At 42.4% G+C, this 21,258-nt stretch overlaps 1 protein-coding gene across 6 annotated transcripts in view; it reads right to left on the bottom strand.

The window, feature by feature from the left end:
- Positions 1-21,258, bottom strand: part of ARID1B (AT-rich interaction domain 1B) — a 323,744-nt gene that overhangs the window by 142,323 nt on the left and 160,163 nt on the right. For 3 of the 6 annotated variants that reach the window (XM_066315514.1, XM_066315519.1, XM_066315515.1), the window contains exon 5: positions 1,382-1,423. The exons of the other annotated variants lie outside the window; for them this stretch is intronic. In XM_066315514.1, coding sequence (XP_066171611.1) covers positions 1,382-1,423 — 42 coding nt within the window. The remainder of the gene's footprint in view (positions 1-1,381; positions 1,424-21,258) is intronic. 6 annotated transcript variants of the gene reach the window in all.

Here is a 21,258-nt window from a genome sequence, read left to right as displayed (position 1 = left end):
ACACTGATGTTCAGAGCTGGCAACAATACTGATTCCATTTTGTAAAACTGAAGCTCAGCAACAGAAAACTCTTGAAAGTTTTTGTAATAAAAAGGAGTTTCAAAAGATGTCCATCAGGCTGACAAGACATAAAAACACCTTGTAAATCTAGCCATGAAAAAACCTTAGAAGCCTCCTCCACAGTGCTTTTTTTTAGCTCCAAGAGTGACTGGCGACAATAATCATCAGTAATATTTCTATTTACCCACCTAGTCTGAAGGATTATGGAGATGAGCTCACAAGAGCTGACCCTCCAGGTTTATTAAATATTCAATGAATATTCTGTATGCTTGCTGGGTATTAAATAAAAATCAGAAAATACTGCAGACTACCATACATTATATGCTTCAAATAATACCAGAGTAGCTCTGTTTGTTTTCTAATAATTTACTCACATCACTTATCACATATCAACATAAAAATGTACAATACAGACACAATATAAATTCTGCCATCATGAATATTTACGTACTTTTAAAGCTTTTTTTTTCTTTTCCTGTTGGTTAATTTTGCTTATTGTATTCCAAATAAACCTGGAGAACTTATTTAATATTTTCTTGCTTTTGCTTTTTACTTTAATAGTAACAGCACTGCTATTTTTTTACCTGCAGTAGCATCACAGCATATGGACCTTCAGCAGCAGGAAACTCTTCACTGTCATGATTTAGCCCATTCTTCCTACAATCTCCTTTTTCCCTTCCCCATCCACTCTTTTCCTAGCTAACTAGATATAGCTTACACACAATCTGCCCTGATTAAAATCATGTCCATTGGCGCTCTGTTAAAACAGTGGTCATCACCACAATGCTCGGTGGCCAAAGAAACTTGAGCACAAAGTAGGACACAGCCCATCCATGGAGCTGGGCAGGTCTGAAGTTGTCTCTCCAACACATACTATTGCCTGCCACGCACTGATCTACAACTGAACACAGGGTGATGCAGCTGTTCAATGAACTACTTTCTACTTGAGATGCTCTGTGAAAAAGGGCCTGAAAAAAGTGGCTTACTCAGCAGATTGCCAAGCAGAAAACCCGTACAATTCCTGAGTTGCAAATCTCTGGAACAAGAACAAATTCAGCATTTGGGCAAGTCCAATCTTAAAACTACTGCTAAGCTGACCTTACATGTTTCCACATGGGTTTCCACAAGTAAAGCTTGCTCACATGTTTTATACCAAGAAAAGGATTAAGACAGCCTGTGTGCCATTCTCAGATTACCACATACAAGGGAAAGCTTTTGAATTGATGGATGCAAGTCACAGGATCCTCAATTCTCAGGTAGAAAATTGTCAACAACTCATATTTTTGGGACCTATGTAACAGAACTGCACCAAACTACACACCTTGCGTCCAAATGTAGCATCCTCGGAGGCCAAGACTTCAACCTGAAATTATAAGGAGAAAGATAATTTCAAATTTAGCCACCACCAAGAACCTCTCTCTCCTGACCACAGGACCACAGTCCAGGCAGAGAAGAGATCTGTAAATGAAGGTGCCAGTCTGGATCAACCCTGGGAAATCTGCACATAAGATGTGCAAAACTAACAGCTGACAATAGAAATCCTCAAGTGAGGAAAGTAGGAGAGCATCCCTCATGACAAAAACAATGTTTCTCCACCTGAATGACATCAGGAGTACCTGTTAGCGTCCCAGAACGTACTGTACTACAGCTGGTACATTTTTCTCCATACAGAGTTTTGACTACACCAAAAAGCTGCCTGAGCACAACCAGAATGATCTGTTAAGTCCCTGAAAAAAAAACTAAAGCCGGAAATATCTGACCTCTTCCCCTCCTGTTACCTTCTAAGCAGGCTGGGTAGTTCTGCACCAGCACCAAGAGGAACAGCAACAAGGGGAAGCTCTGTCTTGGTTGCAGGCTGCTGTCCGGTCTTGCAGTAGAGAACTGTTTGAAAACTAGAACTCAGGGAACACAAGCTCCTCAGGAAAAGGCCAAGACCAGCTGGCTGAGAGATATAGTGGATGTTTGAAAGCCTGAGAAAAGCAAGCTGCCAGGTCATTGAGTGGTGCTCCAGATCAAAGCCCTCGCTGCTCAGGTGTGTGTTGCCACACACTGTACAGCTCTAGAGTGATACACACTAATCTGTGACAACAGGAACAGACATAGGAAAGCAGGCGGACCAATTTCTCATTAGACTCCTAAAAATAGTTCACACTTTGGCACCTTTCACCTGAGAATCTCTTCTTTTTATGAATTCTAATTAATTAAGCTTCCCAATACATCAGTGAAGTCAGAAATGTCATCATCCCAATATATAGAGAGAAGAGCGAGGCAGGAAGAGGTTAAATAATTTTTTTAGTAGTTATGTGCCAAGCCAGGAACACACTCATGGAAAGAATCACAGATCTCTACTCTCAGGTTCACAGTTTAACAACAAGGAAATTCTCTGTTTCTCTGATTTACATCCTATTTGGAATGCCTACTGCTGCATTATAATTTATACAACTAGTATAACTATAACTAATGTATCTAATCTCCAGTTTAACTTAAGAAGAGTGAAGGATTTAAAGCAAATCAAGAGGGGAAAAAAATGAATATGAAGTTTCACCCTGAAGCATGTTATAATGCCAGAGTTATAAACCCCTGAACAAGAGGTTTTATAATGGAAATGCTGATAAACTAACAATGATGGCAGCACTTAAATATATTTATGTCATGATCTAGCAACATATGGTATTTCTTCATCTCCAAATTACAAAAGGAAGGAGAAGAAAAGAAGTGGTAGGGAGATAAAGCATTCACAAGAACTAGGAATAAATGAAGAAAATGAACCTGGAGTTACTGAATTGTGAGCTGTCCAGCTAATTAGGAAAGGCAGTAAGAGGCTACAAAATAGCATCTCATTCAATAGAAGGTAGGAAAAAACATCCAAGTAAATAAAATCAATCTAAAATGATATGATACATATTAGCTCCTTATATTAAGCTTCTAATCCTTTAGGCATTTTATAAATATTAAACAATCAGTCCTGGTGAGACTGATAAATATCCATAATATATTTTACAGATGAAGAAACAGACAGAGGGTTAAGTGACTTGCCCAGGGCCAAAAAGAATAATCACCCATTGGATTGAAAATAACTGCATGACTACTTGTCACAACACAGTGCCCTACCCAGATGCTCAGGTGGCTTCTGAAAAAAGTCATTCCACTATCAGAAGCATCTTGGTTAAGGTGATATACATCTGAAGTGCAAATGCTCCTTTTTACTAGCCTTACTGTTTCAGTACAGCGTCCAGCTATCACCACTAGACAGACCCCAAAACCTTTTCAAACTCACTCAGTTTTCTCTATCTCAGTATTATGTAGTCACACATCCCAGATGCTATCTCTACTCCTATTAATCATAGAATCATAAAGGTTGGAAAAGAGCTTCAAGATCATCAAGCCCAACCTCTGATGGAACATAGCCACATCAACCAGACCATGGCACCAAGTGCCACACCAGTTGTTTCTTGAACACTTCCAGGAACAGTGATTCCACCAACCTCCCTGAGCAGCCCATTCCCATACCTGACCACCCTTTCAGTGAAGAAATTCTTCATTATGTCCATCTTGAACTTCCCTCAGCAGAGCTTGAGGCTATATCCTTCTGTCCTGTAACTTGCTGCCTGGGAGAAGAGGATGACCCTCACCTGGCTACAACCTGAGTTGTTCTACCTTTCAGGTAGTTGAAGAGAGCGGATGCTTAGTACTGTTCTACATTTCTATTGTGGAGATCCATTAGGGGAAAAAATGGAGCCTTCTTTGTGTCACAGGGTCCTTCTCTGACTTCGTCCTTGAATCCACCAGAGTTGCTGTGCCTTGTCAGCCCCAGCACACCCTGTCTCCCCTGCCCTGCTGTCCCTTCCTCCTCCCTCTCCTTCCCAAGAATCCCAGCTGGGTAGATAGCCCCATTGAGCCTGACCAGGGCTGCTTGTCCCCTGTCTCCTGCCCTGCAGAAGCACAACATAGATGGGATGGTGTGGAAACCCTACACTAACCCAGCACAGCTGGGGCAAAGTTTTAGTTAGGGCTCTGCACTCAGCCCACCTGCAGAGAAGCCACCTCACATGCCAGGACCCTCAGTGCAGAGCACCGGCAGATTGTCTACACCTGGGCTCTGCTAAGGAAGCTGCTGCTCAGGGCCAAGAGAATGCTCACAGCTGCCACAGCTCCAAAACACATTAATTAACATGGCAGTGACCAACACGTGTAAAACTCAATCCTTCATTTCACCAAGAAACCAAAAGGAAGAACAAACTGTGACATCAAAGACTAAAACAGAAGTTTAAGCTAGTTTAACACATTCTTAGTCTCTTTTACATATAGGAATATTTTCTTTTATGCTTTAGAAACATAAGGCTCACAGAGACAGTAAAATGGCTTGAAGTGAAGATAGATAACAATTCTAATTAAAAATGTTATTGAACAGATCTGATAAGGCTGCTTCTACTTTTCCAAGAATGATCACACCACTTCTGTGATAAATAACAGTCCTCACCTTGCAGATGATGCAATGAAATATTCTCTGTATTCTTTGTTACTACTGTGTTCAACCCTGCACTAGTGCCTTAGTCCACTCATTTGGATTTTCACCTCCTTGTATAAAAGACAGTTAAGCTAAGTAAGAAACAAGTAACTGCTGACAGCGTAAGATACGCAATATAAAGGACTGAGACAAGATGTGGGACAGCATGAGGTTTTCCTCATGCTGAGCTCCAAAAAAAAAAAAAAAAAAAATCCAAAATGCATTACAACCCAGGCTGAGTGGACCCCCCTCTAGCGGGAATGCTCGTGTACTTCAACCAGCACCCACATCACCCCATCAAAAGGGAATGTTACCTTAAGAATCAGGCAAGTACCATCTTTCTCTTAATCATCTTCAGAATATATCCCTTCTATTCCAATACATAAAAAAAATAAACAAGACATTCATTACTGCTTTAGGATAATCTGATGTTGATTAAGAACTTCCCATTATATACCTATTTGTGGCAGTTAAACATTTTCTATTTTAGTTGGCTGTTCTGAGTGTGTACACGTGTAAATATCTTGGGTAGGTGGAGTGTTTTTCTTTTACAGTGAAAAATTCACTGCATCACTAAAAATGCAGACTTGATTCTTAAATGAAGCACTGTTGATTTCATGTACATATTTATATCTATATCAGATACAGCAGCTTTCCCCTAGGCACTGCTCTGAATCTTTGCCCCAGTCCACAATTCCTGCTCCTCAAAATACAGTGCTACAGTTGAATGCTGTTTGCCCCATATTTAATTTCTGTGTAAAAGCGATTTTTGGTCACTCTTCTTTGGTTGTTTTTTTCAGTTTCTCAGAAGAACCAAACAGCCTTTTTGCTTCTACTAAAAAAATTCAGACCACACTTGCAGTATCCTGCAATTCTGGGCTAGGCGGCTATTGTAAGTGGTAAGGGGTAAATGAAGGAGTAGCATTCTAGGGAGTGTGTGTATTAACCATACACTGTGGGTCAATAACACGAGACACAATTAATGGTTTAAGCAGGAGTATCCCACAGCTGAAGCATGCCTGTCCTGCCTGGGTAACTGACCCTTCCTACATGCTGCTCCTCACTGCCGGTCCAAGCGCACCCTTCTGGGGCTGGCCACGATGGGGTACAGAGACCTCCCCAGTGCATGACAAGGCAAACTTCCCACCTCCCTGCAAAACTTACATGGACTCCAAAATGGGCGGCTATGGCCAGGACCACTACTGCTTATGTAGTATTCTGTGATTTAACAGTCAAATGGAATAGCATTTAGTACTTTTTTATAAGATGAAAGAATTCATAAACATCATGTCAGTCTGAAGAACCCAATGAGTAATGCGTGGAGTACCCTGAAACAAGACAGGGAGTAGCCTTGAGTCTCTTTTTGTCAAAAGTAATGAAACTTGGTCAGTAGTCCTATTTTGCTTCTCAATAAATGACTCATACAGACCCAGTTCGACAAAGAATATTGCATCGTGACCAAGAGACTTACAGTAAATTACATACAGTCATTTTTACCTCTCTGTCAAAGAAAAAAGGAGTTGAAACATAGACAGAACCCTTGAGGTGTAATGCTGAACATGGCCTTTTTGGAACAAAGTCATACAACCTAGTGATCAGATGGCACAAGCAATTACTATAATTTGGTATTCTTCAAAACCATATTCAGCATTGGTTCAGTCGTCAGCTCAGTCCAGGTCCTTCTTGGCTCATCAAGACATTGTTTGAGATAGGATTAGGTGAAACTAAGCAGGAGTCATGGGAAGTGGAATACCATTAAGAGGAGGAATTACAGCCATGCTTAATGCCCAGACTGCTATCCAAACAATGGAACATGAAATACCAAGCACACAAGAACAAAAAATTAACTCACAAAAGACACGGGTTACAAAAGCCCTCTCCATCTTGTTTGGGGGGAATCTGAAAATAAGCGCTAATCATAATTTCTGATGCATGTTGACTCCCATGTAATATCCCGTTTACATTAATGCTGAAAAGGATCATTGATCTACATTTCACTACCCAAGCAAAAACTTCCAATACAGCACACACTTAACGCTGCTCTGAGACTTGGGCTGGAGCTCCTCGGAGCTGACCCAACGGAGCCACTATTTGCAGCTGGCAGGTGAGGGGGTTACGCCACTCTGGCAAGGGACACAGTAGACTGGAGCAGCTCTGATCAAGACAAAATATTTTATATGGGCACTTACAGTTTCTGTGGTTCACACGAGAATTTGCCCAGCTGGCTGCAAATTTTATAGGCTTTCTATTGTCATTTGTTTGACATTATTATTCTAGGAAAATTATAGCACAGGGCTTCCCTGATACCTAGAGGATTTTTGCCAACTGCCTGCTTACTAAAAAGGCATGCCTCTGGCTCTTCTAAAATATGCTCAAAACTAAACAAGTGTGTAAGTTAATACTTGCATTTTACAATACTTTTGTTTTCCCTGTTTGGTAACAATTGATCAGTTTAGAAAGGACTCTCTTCCCCATAACAAAATCTAAAAAGAATGAGGAAAGGCAGGTGCATCCTCTTGAGTTACAACTGCCAAATCACCTTCTTGCTCTTGGGGTGCACTACTTGCTCAATTGTGCCAAGACAAAACCACGTCACAGTGTCCAGTTCAAACTGTGGTCTTGTACTCATTTTTGCCCTCTGACTTACGCAGGACTTTGTGACACATCTCCAGTCCTGGGGAGGGAGAGGCTCTGTAGTTCCAACAACTCAGCCTCATGAGCCCAGGTGCAGAGCAATGCAAATGTAACTCAAATTACTATTTCCACATACTAATCTTGCTGAGTAGCCTATAGGAAATAGCCTGGATAGCATGGAAAACAGAGGATGCTGTAGTGCTTGGTGCAGATACACTCACATAATCCTTTTCTAGTGTAGATTTTCAGCTTTTAAGGTTTTCCAATTAGCCCATCCACCCACACACCACCAGTTCCAAACTCATCTTTTAAACGAAGGTGATAGGAAGTTAATCCAGTTTTCATTTTTCAAAGTTCTTAGTTTATTTCAAAGATGAATATGGCTTAATCATTAATATCTTTATGAAATCCAGTTTAACTAGCTTTAACATCTCCTCCCTTTGCCATCCTTTTCAAGTAATTAGGATTCAGTAATTGTGGCAAATAATTGTCCTTCTCATTGGTGCAGGGACAAACCTACATGACCCACACTAGATTCTGGCAGTTTTCAAGGACTTACTGAGTGTGTACACAGTTTTAAATGCACACTGAACTATGGTAAAAAACTTTGCTAACTGCAACAACCCTTTCTTCCCTTTTTTCTCTGCTACCTGCCATCAGTTTTATTTATTTTTACTTACAGTCATGCATGTACTTCAGGCTAGGTTTCAGGTCAGTAGCAAATGAATATTGGGTATGTTCCCTGGGCAGTCCTTGAATAAATACACCAAAGACACACCTTTGTTATGACCCTAAATCTATGCCTGAAATAAAGGTGTGACAGTCTCATGAATTAAGGATAGATCAACTGAAATTTCCTCCCTTTCCATAAAAAGGCTGTTGAGACTACTTACTCATGCCTTTCAGTTAAGCAAATGCTATCACCTCACAGTTTGACCTGTATAAAAACTAGAAACCATGTGACCCAGTTCATGGTAATTATTCATTAAATCTGGCATCCCCTTTTTCTTAGGCTTTCCCTTTCATTTATTGCTTCTTTTTTGTGGTATCAGTCATTTATCTCTTAGTTCACTGGGTCTAGCAATAATAAAGATCAACGTTCTCATTTTTTAAGCCACAACTTTTAGGCTGAAAACACAAATTAAGTAACAAAATGATCCCTCTTTAAATGATAGAATAACTTTGTGTGCTACTTTGTGTTAAAAAGGCTTGAAAAGATGTTTCAAGAAACTATTCTGCAGCTCAAATTGCTTATTAATTCTCCTCATTCTCCTTATTAGCATGTACAGACAACACAGTGGCTCAAGGACGCAGCTTGCTGAAGCAGCTCTGTTCTTGGTCAGCCAGTGTTTGAGATAAAAACACAATGATGCATCATGTTCTTAAAACCTGGTTAGTGGTACAGATCTGTCCTGCTCGTATTTTTGAAGTATTTTGTAAATGTCAGTGCTTTTGGATAAGCTGATTTACAACACCTAAAAAAAAAAAATCATTAACATCTCCAGCACTGAGTCCAATACACATTGCTGGATGTGCTATTGACCGACCTGCTGGTTTAGTCTCCCTCTGCAAATATTTTGCAAAATCCTGGGAACAAGGCCAATCCCTGAGAAGAAAATATTAGCTAACTAAAAGTAGTAACAATCAGCCTCGCGAGATGTCATACTTACAACAGAATTACACATATCAAGAGCATCTCAGGAGAAAAAAAAATGGTGTGCTATGGGGCAATTTCTATAAAGTCAAGAAGACAGAAAATTACAAAAATATTTAGGTTTGCACCAGGAAACAAACATTACAATTCCCAGAGAAACCGACATTTGAGATTGTGTACATCTCTGCTCAGTGCACCCTCACTGCAGGGAAACCTGTGAGACCTATCTGTGGGCACCCTCCCATCCCCTACAATTCCATCACAACTTACTGCTCCATAGGTTCCTTATCAATAGTGGATCATCAGAAAATTCATGGCAGTAACATGCTCATCTGTTCTTGTCATTAGGAGATAAAACAGGCAATATATATATATCAACACACACATACTCATGCACATTTTCCCTCTGTAAGCATATATTCAAATTCTTTTCTATTTTCCTGTCATACTGTTTTTCATATATATATGCAAAAGATGTGTAATATGCAATTAGTTCTTTCACACCAGAACACTGCATGAAACAGAGTAACTGCACTGAAAATGCTTTTGATATTTATTTGTTTGACAATGTAGAGATCAAAATGACTGTTGTACATAACCCAAAATCTGAGAGCAGTTGCCATTTAATTTTCCTTAAGAAAGGAGTGGTAGGTATCATAAAAACAGAATTCCAACCTCATGCATTCTAATATGCGGGAAATCCTGAAAAACTGTCATTATACCATGTGACATAAGCAGCAACAATTACTGCCACCCGTTAAGTCTTTTATTTAGGTATTGTGACTGCATCTTTTCTAATCCATTTGTATTTTTCACTCTCTTGTTCCAACACTTTGATTTCATTTCAATTCCCCACTTTTAAAACTGAGGAACATAAAACCTTGTCTGCAAAGGGTGTCTATAGCTACTGCCTTTGGGCACTACACCACACTGTGGGGCTTCAGAGGAACCACGACAGAAAACCTCAAAAAAGGGCTAAATGCACTGCCCTCTACTAGCAGGGCTGGAGCTACCCACCGCCACAGCTCAGCCACCCATCCAAACAGCCCCAACAACCCCTTCCAGACAAAGCCGGGTTCCTCAGCCTAAATACAAGATGCCATCCACCAGCAACTAGGGGGTGATAATGAACAGCTGCATTGCTTCTAAATACTCCAGAAACTTCCAGAAAGGCATGTTTTAAAGCAACCCTCACCAGTGGGATGGGGTTTTGCTGTTCAAGGCTGCAGTTGCAGAGTGCTCCTCTGTCCCCTTTACCTACATCTCTACATAATTACCGCGCATAGCACCTGCAAAAGTGAAAACACACACGGTTCCAGATAAAACTGCATGTCTTAACCATCTTGTCTAAAACAAGTTAAACATTTTGCAGCAAAAACGAAGATAAGTGACCAAGGACAAAATCTTTACAGAAACAAAGCTTCAACTCTACACCATTCTGTCAGCAGCTTTCTTATTTAATTGAGCCCGTATACAACCAACATCAAAGATACAAAGCTATTTCGTGCTGAAAATATTGGAAGCATGTTAGGAAGAGGTGGCAAACAGAAAGGATCTGTCAAAGGTAACAGATGTATCAAGGGCACCAAGCACTGTGAAGAAGGCGTTAATTATCTATGCTGAAAAAGAAAAGGTGTTTGAAAAACAGAAACCGTTTTCAAGAGATTCAACATATTCCTATTGTGCTCAGGAGAAAAAGCTTCCTGCACCTTAGAGAACATTATTTTGAGAATGTGGGTTAAGAATTTTTAGGCGAGTTTAAACACAATGTAGGGAGCACTCTGCTTCAGAAAAATTATTTTAACTTCAAAACCTTTACTTGTGTCCTGTAACCAATTGCAATTGTAAATTGCATTCCTTATTCCCACTTCTAATGGAAGGGTAACTTACACACCCTGGCGACTCTCAAAAATAACAGGAAAAGAACACCTTTCTGAGCATCTTTTTGTAATTTAGCACCACTTCCCACAGTACTTTCGACTCCCACCCTACAAGAACTGTTTCATTTTTCTTCTTGCTTTATCTGAAAAAAACGTGCTTTTTGAAAAAAACAGTAGATCACACCAAAGCAAAATTTATCATCATCAGATCTACCTAACATACGTCTTATGTTCTTTTATACTTGTTTTCTAGATTGTATATGGTACTACTCGCTCACAACCTAATTCTGAGTCAGAAGAAACTGATTCTTTATTATACCTGTGCCTCCTCTCTCCACTTTCCCTTGCAGGACTGGTGAATCGGAACTTTCTTAAACATGGTTTTGAGAAAAATGATCGGTTTAAACAAAAATGACCCTTTTAATCTTCAACAGAAAAAAAAATCAGAACAGATCCAAGAGGAAACATGCAACAATTAAAAGCAAGGAAAGTGTACACTTTTATACAAAAAAAAAGGTGAAGATGATAGAAACATACTAAATGCATGTCTGATATTGCACACTCAGCTAAATTACTGTTGCCATAGGAGTGTGATACAATTAACAAGAGAACCGTGCTGCTCCATGCAACTGTAAATTATGTGGAGAAAGGATCAAGGCAATTGCCAGCAGTATGTAACACTCTCTCAAAACTTGGCTATTTTCCCAAGTAGATCAAAGGATCTTCCTGATGTCCCCTTCTCCCATATATCATGCCGTATACAGAGAGTGGCTAATGCTGAGAACACCTGGACAAGTCATGTGGGCATCATGTGGGTATTGTCAGATCCAGCATACAGGTTTAGAAGGGATGGTCTGCACAACAAACTATCCACACACCTGCCAAATTACCATGCAGCAGGAACTCACTGGGCAGTGTTCTGTTTCCATCTCAAACCTGAAAAGGTCAATCTGTGGAACAAGACTCAGCTGAACTGCTTGATTTTTGCCAATGACATGAGCTTTTCTTTTGAATTACCTTAGGATGTGTCCCCATTGCCTCCACACGTGATACAAAGATTGATAAACACTCTGACTGGATTAACTGCTTTAAAAATTATTCAGATGTCGCAGCTGGCCAGTTTTTGACCCTTCTGGTATCAAGATTTAAGAGCTGACTGGGAAAGAACAAGTGTTCCAGTCAGTGCCATAACTCCTCCACACTCTTACTGCTCACAATAGCAGTACAATTCCTCAGAACTGAAGGAAAAACTGTCTCTCACATCTAGCCCAGCTTTACTGAACATTTCAATGGGGTAGACAAAAATACCAGCATTCCTAGGAATCACTTCAGGCCTAAGTAGGGTGCATAATAATAAAAGCTTAGAACAACCAACGAAGTGTTTGCATTTTTTTTCCATTTTACTTGAGTTCTCTAGACATTGTACTGGAATAAAGTAAGCACAAGCCCTGAAAACATACCCTCCAAAAACATGCGTTCCATGATTCACATGCACAAAGCCCAAATCTGCATACAGGAATCAAACAATTAGGTTCCTCAAATGCTTGAACTACTTATACAGCTCAGGACTTTTGTTAACCCAGGCAAATGCACAACATATAATTTTGCTGACCACTTCAGCATTTCACTTTTTTGCTATAGCCACAAACAAACAAACAAAGTAATTTAAATCCAAATTCTTCTCAAAGTTACTGCTAGCAAATAGTGGCTTTAGTGGCTTACTTATAAAAGCCTGATTAATTGCAGAATCTTGGCTTCAGAATTCAATTACATGTTAGAATATTAAAAATTCTAGAGTCTATAAACAATAACTCTGAAACTGTTTATAGCATTTGAAGTATTTTATTTGAATACTGCAATATGAACTGTAAATGTTCTCCCCCCTCCCCCACTTTTCTTCTTGCTTGCTGCAGTTTCTTCATGCAAACAGAACAAGAATGACACTGAGGGAAAGAGGAGAAAGGATGTGGCAGGCTATTGACACGCCAGCTCCTCACAAACTCTGATTCTTCACTGTGCTTTATGCCTGTTGTGTGAGTTTTATTCTGGGTCTACAAGGGTGCTTCTGGATAATTACAGGATACAAGCTAGCATTTTTTCCCAGCCTGTCTCAATTTCAAAGTAAACCTCCTCTTCGTTCTTTTATTGTTATTCAAAGTGAAACTGCAAAACAAATCAATTGCCAACAGCCTTGTGCAGGTTTCCAAGCTTAGTATTTCTGTACAACAGTGTGCCTATAAGCTAATATTCAATGTAGCAGTACCATCTTCAGGCATGAAAACCTTGTATAAATCCTCAACTTGAGTGACCTCTTTGTAAAGATTTCTTCTTTACACACATATTTTGATGTATGTACAAACACATACATGTGTATGTATCTTACAAGTACCCTAGAAAAGATTTTCTTTACAGCTTTTCCTGAAGAACTAAATCCCAGCAGTCACCCTGTTTTCAAATTAGGTTATCTACACCAATTGTAAAACTAAGGCAGCAATCCTAGAGACTACTTTTTATACTTATTTTAAGCTCATTTTATTCAGAATGTAAAGAAAGGCCTGAACTACAATTTCAAAGGTGAAAGGCTGGAGTTTTAATTTCTGAACTGTGCAGTCCTGGCAGGGCTTTTCAACACTTTCATGTTTTGTGGAGTCCATTTTATTTCTGTATTCATTTTTACTAAGGCTCTCCTTTTCCCTTACAATAAAGAATGTATCATCGTATTTACAAGGCAGCTAGCCACGGACAGGTTTTGCTGCAGCTCATTTGTTATGTCTCACTCTGAGTTTACAAACAGCTGTCCCGTGCATCTCCACTGGATACAATTTTAGTCTAGACAGGGGAAATCCAAGCTACTGCTGCCCAAACAACATAAACACAGGAAGATTTTCAATCAATCATTTCATTTATAGAAACACGTCTAATAATATAAGGGGAGGGTGTTTTGGAAGAAAGCCCATTTCAGAGCCTGAAACAGCATAATTGCGTGGTATTGTTCTTGTGCTAGGCAGGGCTATGGAACGAAAATCTCACAAACCAGATTTTGGTGCTGTGGGTACATTTCAATAAAATAAGCCTTGTTTTTCCAACACAAGTGGCTTTCAAGACCACTAACAACTTTGAAATAAATGGTAAACACACTAAGTAAGACTTGCACAGCGCTGGCATTCATCTCCGCTTTGATACAATCAGGTCAGTGCCCACACAAATGTATTTCTAGCATGACCATTATTTCTGTTTTTCTTCAAGCTGTTTTACCTGGGAAACGGCATCAAACCCAGCAGCTACTAACATACAAATACCTTTCTCCTGTTTTCATTTGTGCCAGCCTGTTGTCTGTCCTCAGTCATACAAATGTCTAGAAATAAACTGCTTTGAATGCAGCAATTCCTATGTTATTACATTTCTTAAGAGAAAAACACTGCGCTCTCCCTCTTTATGTTTGAAACATCCACACACTTACTTGTCAAAAAACCCAAAAATCTAAGTGAAGACCATTGCAATGCTTTTCCTTCAAGAGGAGGAAGGGGAAGAAGCCATTCTTCGGTCCACGTTTTATTTTTACTGCTGAGCAATAGCTGTCCCTTCATCAAGAGGCTCAGTTTACTACCCTGATCTCAGATCAGCTTTTACCAGTGGGTGTCAGTGTAACAGTGTAATGATATAATGGGGGGAGGACAGGGAGAAAACGCATGAAAAATAACGTTTAAGTTTTATTTTTAGATGCTACTTTTATATTAAAAGAAAGAAAATGTTTCCTTTCAAAACCGATTTCACTGCAGATTCATTCTGCAAAGATCCTCCAACTGCTTGTTTGTGCCAAGTAATTAATTTCAATTTTTGTTTTCCAAGCCCAATGTCTCTTCTGTATGCGTACACACATGAACACAAACATGGCCATACAGTAAATGTTCGGTATATAAACCTTTTTTCATCGTTTTGACAAAGTGAGACTGTCTCTTTAATTCAAATTTCACAGTGAACAGTTAAGAGGCTCTGTGGACCCCAACTTATTAACCTGTGCCAATTTAACTAGTATTACTCAAGAGGTTCGAAAACCTAAAAATAGGTGTTAATCTGTGCAGAATGACAGCAACTAATCAGTACCCGCCCGGCCACAACTTCTGTCCCTCCTACTCCTTGAAGGGGGGCAAGTACACCACACGGGGAGGCAAGAAAAGGACAGTCCCCGTGGTGTGGTTTTCGTGTGTGTGTATTTTGTTTGTTTGTTTCCGCTGGTCTTTTCTGAAAGGAAAAAACCTACCGAGTGTTATTTAGTAGAGCTCGGCTTGAAAACTTGTTTCCGTACTAGCAAGCAATGGCTTCCTGAAATCAAGAACTGCTTGAACGTCTACCAAATCATCCTGCCGAAGGGATAAAACCCGTTCGTTTTTCATACTTTTAAAAAAACCCCACGCTTTAAAAATACAGTTGTCTTAGCTCCAAGTGTAGTTAGACATAATTTCAAGTTTTAAACGTGCAACTTTGTCTTTTTAAAAGCTGTTACATTAATTAATAATCTAGTTCAGAGTCTCCCTCCGCCAAAGCACAAAGGTACGTGTCTGTGCCTACGCAGGTACGTCCTCTTCTTCCCTTGCTCGCTTCCCGACCATAAGCCTGGCACTCCTGTGCCATGGAGACAACCCTGAGTTATGTGCTCACATCCTCTTTATTAAAAGCAAGAAGAATTAAAGGCTGAGTGAAAAGCAGCCCAAGTTGTAGCTCGCAGCTGTAGCGCTGCTCCTGGAATCAGACCCTACAAAAGGGGGTTAAAATAAAGAGCCGGCCAGGACAGGTTGATAACTGAACTGTCAAATTAAAAATATGCACCGAAGTAGGTTAGGTCTTTCCGTATATAACTCGCACTGCCCGGCACATGCCGGGTTCTGTTAAAAGGAAAGACCTATCGTTCGGAGCGAGCCACTGCGGGGCAGATTTGCAGGAAGTACCAAAATACCGTAGAAGAACTCTGCCGCGGCCATTGTTACAGGAGGCAGTAAAGAAGCCCGCGCCGAGGCGCCTGTGCGCGGCCCGGAGGAGCAGCGCGGCCCCGGCGGGCCGGGCCGGGCCGGGCGGGCTCGCTAATGGCGGCGCCAATGGCGGCCCGCGCGCCCCTCCCCCGGAGCTGTTCTTGTGCGCGCCGGCACCCCCACCCCCCGCGTCCCATCCCCCGGCCCCTCGCAGCCATCAGCCGCTCGTCCCAATTACGCTGAGCGAGTCGCAACTCATCCAGGCTGAAAGTTATATATTAAAAAGAGAGCGGGCGAAGCGTGGGGAAAGAGGTCGGGAGGGACGAGGGGGAGGGAAAGCGGAGGAGAGCAGCTGAGAGTTGCGGCCGGCGAGGGCACGGCAAGGGGCGCTCCCACCGGCCATGCGACCTTTTCTTTTGGGCTCTCTCCCGGGTCAGCAGATACTTCCCCCCCTCCGTGTTTCTCCCGCTCTCCCACTCCTCTCAGGAAAAGATCAGTATCTTGGGAGGCCATCCCTTTAAAGCACATACTAAAGAAAAACAGAAACGGCAAAAAAAGATCCCCGAGGGGCAAGCACACTTCGGCCGCCGACAGCGCTCGGCCCGGCGTACAGGGGCGGGGGCAGGGCCGGCCAGTGAGGAGCGGGTCCTCTCTGTCCCTCCGAGTTCTAAAGTTTCCCTATTTAGGTCGCCTCCAGCTTTTGCTGCTCTTTGAGCCACTCCGAGGAATTAAAACAAGGGCCACTAATAGGCGGGGGCCGGGGAAGGAGGGCGGCCTTGGGCAAGGAGCAGCCGCCTGCCCTTCGCCTCGGCCCCGCGCTCTTGCCCTCGCTCGCCATCCTCCTCCCTCCCCGTGGTGTGTGTGGGTTCACAAAGGCACATCTGTGCGTGTCGGAGGGCCGGCCTGACGTGTTCTCCGCTCGCAGCAGCTGCGGTTTCTGAGGAAACAAGGCTGATTTTCTAGTCAGGCTGGAAGGGCTTTTTTTCCCTCCCCCCCGCTCCAAGCGCCTACGTGCGGGGGAGGGGGAGCGGGAGCGGCGGGGGGAGGCGAGGAGCAGGAGCGCCGAGCCCGCGCCGCAGCGGAGCCGCCGGGGGAGGGGCCGCGCGCGGCCTGCCGGGAATGTGCTGGGAACGGCTCGGCGTTCCCAGGGCGGCTCTCGGTGTCGCAATCCCGCTCTCCCCGCGTCTCTCCGCGCTCTCGGCTTGTTTTCTTTAAGGCTACAACCTTTGTAGTCGGCGGCTGTTGTGCGAGGGCTCGGGATCGTCAAGGGGCGCCTCGCACCGTTTGCCAAAAATCCCTTTTAATCCTGCCAACTTGGGGGAGGGGGAAAGAAAAAAAGAAAAGCTCTGCTCAACTAAGTCCTCGCAGTTCTCGGTGCTGCGGGGCGGGTTTTCACGCTCTCCGCCTCGACTTTTCCGGCTCCTCGGCCAGGGAAGGGGTTAATCCGAGCCAGTCCGCTCTTTAAATGGGCTGCAGATCTGCGGTGCGATAGCGTCCGAGCAGGGGCTCGTCCTTCCCGCTCCCTCTCGCTGCCCGAGCCCCGGCACCCCGCACAAACAGGACGATGAGCTCCGGTGGCACGCAGCCCGGCCGGGCAGCGGGGGAGGAGAGGCGAGCGCAGGGTGGGGGCAGCGGCCGGCCGCGGACACACAGCTTCGCCTCACAGAAATTCCGTCAGGTTTTCCTGCGCTATCTGCGCGTCCTGATAAGACACGGAAATTAATTAAAGGCTGTAGAGCAAACCCGGAGCCAACAAGGACGTGCCGGGGAAAGATCAAATGTTCCGAGTTAGAAAGGAGCGCAGCCCTTCAGCTTCCCCGTTCTAGCCGCCCGCAACAGCCCTCCCCATAAACCAGAAATTAAAGACTGGGAGGGAGGACAGAGGGTGGGACCTACTGGTGTTCTGACAAGGACGGGAAGAAGAAAAGGAGACCACGATAAAATGCACATGGAAAGACTTTTGCCGAGTTCGGTAAATAAAGTCGTAATTGACTGCAATAGGCACAGGTGGAAGACAAACATTTGTGCTCTTTGTTCTGATATTAGAAATGTCAGATGAAACTTTAATCCCTTGTAGCTGTTTATTTGTAAAATGTCCAAACATCTTCCTGTGCACACACCATAACAAATTAATTTCACTGATGTTTAGCGTTTGAGCTCACCGTAGACAAGCAAGGAATTGATTCTGAGATATAAAAGCTAATGTTACAAATTTTTCAAACCTGATTGCCTGCTCTTAGGTACCTGTGTTCATATTTAGTCACTGAAATAATTGGCCTAATTTTCAGAAATGATAAGCGCTCACATTTTCAATTAATTTCACATCTCTGAAATTAGGCCATTACATATCTAAATTTGACCTAGGTTTGAAAATTCTGGTTGTATCTCTGAAACAGAAAAAACCCGGAGTGATTACAACCGAATTCTGGCATAATTACTTAACATTAAATAACATTAACATTAAATACGGAGAGACTAGAAAAGGAAGATACATTCATTGGGCACTTCTAGTGCTACAGAAGCTATGTGACAATTGAATTAAAAACATTCAAAGTTTCTATCTGAATCTGATACTTAGATTAGCTTCAGTTATTGCTGTGCTGTGGAAGAAAAAGCAAACAACTTGTATCCCAGCAGAAAATAAAGCACACATTTACAAATTGTCAGGAGTGACCCCAAACATTTGGCCATATTAATCACATTTAATGCACATTTTCCACAAAGGAATTAACGGGAAAAAAAAAATCACTTTTGCTTTAAAGAGGGGAAAAGGCAAAGTGGGAAAAGACCGCATGTGCAAATATTCCTCACTGCATCTAATTTAACTGTTATTTCTAACTGTACAAAGGCTGTTTTTCCCACAATTTCAAGTGAACTTTTCTGCAAGTTCTGCAAGGCACAGGGGTGGCTCTAAAGAGGAATATTAGAAACAGAGGGGAAAAAGATTCTTGAGAAATGCCCAAAATAATCATGTTTCTTGCCTTCTGCCAGAATTGGAGTCAGTTTTACCAGGCGGAAGTACTCAAAAATCCTGTGTCTGGGCTCAAAACAAGGAAAAAAGCTTTACAGAACATGAAACTTTTAGGAAACAACTTTGGATTCGTTTTATACATCTTCTAGTTTTTGAACCTGTAGAGTAGGTGCTTCGATCATTATTCTCACGTCCCTCCCCCACCGTTTTACAAGAGCTAAAAAATGCCCCCTACAAGCACTGGAATGTAGAGGCTGAAGGGTTTTGTTATTGTTGTTTCGTTTTCTCAGATTATCCCAAAACCAGAAATCCAGTTCCTGATCCATCCTCCTCCCCTCTCCCCTCTGCCCTCCCGTGAAAACCCTGAAGTGAATTCCCGAGTCCAAACGCCCGGGGGCCGGCAGCCAGGCTTCCCAAAGGCTGCCTCTGCCTCACCCCTGGTGCCGGGCCAGCAGCAATGGCTCCTTCTGCGTGCTCGCCAAAAAAGGTGACCCGCTGTATTACTAAGGGAGTGTCTTTAGCTCCGTCTAAATCCTTTATGCGGGGGAAAATCAGCTGCAGTGGCTTTCCGAGTCCTAGCCCTTGTCAGAGTCCCTGTCAGCAGGCCTCCTAGGCACAGGGGTTGCAGGAGGAATTCCCGTCCCGGCCCACTGCGGCCGGGGAAGGCGGCGAGCAGGGGTGAGCTGAGCACTGCCTTAGGGATGGCCAGCAGAAGGCAAAATTTCTAGCTGAGATCCTTGGAGAAACCTATGCCTTACCTCGGCATAGGAAATTGCTTGAAACCCCCAAATTATCTCATCCTCATCGTATTACCTCATGGTAGTTAACTTGCTAGGAATGCTGCTCTTTGATGGCAAGTGCTTTAAAGGCGCCGTGCAGAATCTCAGCGCTGTGCTTGCTTTCCCTTCACAGCCTCGGCAGCCCCTGCAGCAATGTCGAGCTGTGGCTCTGCAGGCTTCCTAAGTCCATCTCAGCTAACGGAGGGCCAGGGCAATGGAGGCTGCGAGAGGGGTGTTGGAGGAACTGAAGCACATGGCAGAAGAAAAATCTACTAAGCTTCTCTGATTAAGGGGGACCACAAATGAATGGTCACTGCAATTCATCAGTACTTCTGTGTGGAGAAGTACAAGCTCAGATGGAATGACCTGTAAGCAGCAGATGTAGCTTTAAATATGGTTGAAGAAGCTGGGTTTTTTTTCAGTCTCGCACTACTTTCTGGACAGTAACAGCAACTGGAAAATGATGCAACTATAACTCATATACAGAAAGCAGATGGTCTGTTTATACTTGGAAAAATCAAACGTCTAATATGTAGACTATATTGGCTTACAACCTTTTCAAATGAAAACACAAATGCTTTGTATGTATGATATTCTAGAAGTGCCAACAAGACCATTCAGAGATACAAAGCATAAAAAACCAAATGCCATCCATTTCAGTGCCTGTCAAACAAGAAAGTGACCCCAGTTCTTTAAAATAAGGTTTCCAAAACTCTAGAAAAAGCAAGATAATTCCCTTGCTGGTAACTGAATCTCTATTTCCAAATCTTCCAAGATCCAATAGCAACATTCAACATACACAATCACAAAGCTCTGAAAAATGCTTTTAAAGTTCTAAGACAGCCTCATAGGAATTATTCACATCTCTTTCCATGCTGTGGAAGACTTGAAAGGGAAAGTAAGGTATATATGCATAAATATTTGACATACTGGTCCAGGCCTCTAAAAACGTATGAAAATAAGAACATGTGAAAGGAGCCAACCCAGACGAATGCCTGCATGATTAGATGAGTGCTGCCTTCCATTCCCTTCCTTTTACCACTAAATGAAATTGTCATTAGCAGAGTGTCAGTCCCAATATCATCAACTTAATAAAGCAAGATTGAAACAGGAGACTAAGCCAGTTAATGCAGTCCTCCAAATGCAACCCATATCAGAGGAGTACTGTTTAAAAGGCATGGTGCTGCCTGTAGCAGAGGATCTAATAACTAACAGACTGGGCAACAATTCTTGAAGGAAAAAGAGCAAAGATACTTGTACTGTACAGAACACTGAAAAGCTACATCTGAGAAAATTATGGGTAAAGATGAAGCATGATACAGATACAGTTTAAGTATCTAAAGACTTTTTAGTAATGAATGATCAGCATACAAGCAACAGATTGGTTAGGCAGATGCAACCTTGGGCACTTAAAAGATTAACATTGAGATGAATTGCTAATGCTCCTGGATATTTCCCTTTTCCTCCCCAGTTCAAACTGGTGTCATTACCACTGTTCACTGGGGAGTGGGAAACACCCCAGACCAGAAAGCATTTACATACTGATCACATCAATTCATTGTATGCAAGGAAAATCCTTATCAAGACTACACAGCCTCCCTAACAAGGTTTCTCTGAAAAGTAGTAGATGTGGGTGAAAGTGAGTGGTCACTGAAGGAAGCTGAGTCTTCATCAGGGATTCAAAAACTAGAGTTGTTTTAATACTGTACAAAAGCCAAGCACCCAAATCCATACGAAGAAAGCCAAAGAAGTTCCAGCCTAGTGATTCAACAACCTGCTGAAGTTCTCATCTACTGTGCATCAAGA

This window comes from Sylvia atricapilla, chromosome 3 (genome assembly GCF_009819655.1).
Source record: "Sylvia atricapilla isolate bSylAtr1 chromosome 3, bSylAtr1.pri, whole genome shotgun sequence".
Classification (NCBI taxonomy): Eukaryota; Metazoa; Chordata; class Aves; order Passeriformes; family Sylviidae; genus Sylvia; species Sylvia atricapilla.
Note: the sequence above shows the minus strand (reverse complement) of the source record. Positions and strands in the feature narration are given on the sequence as shown.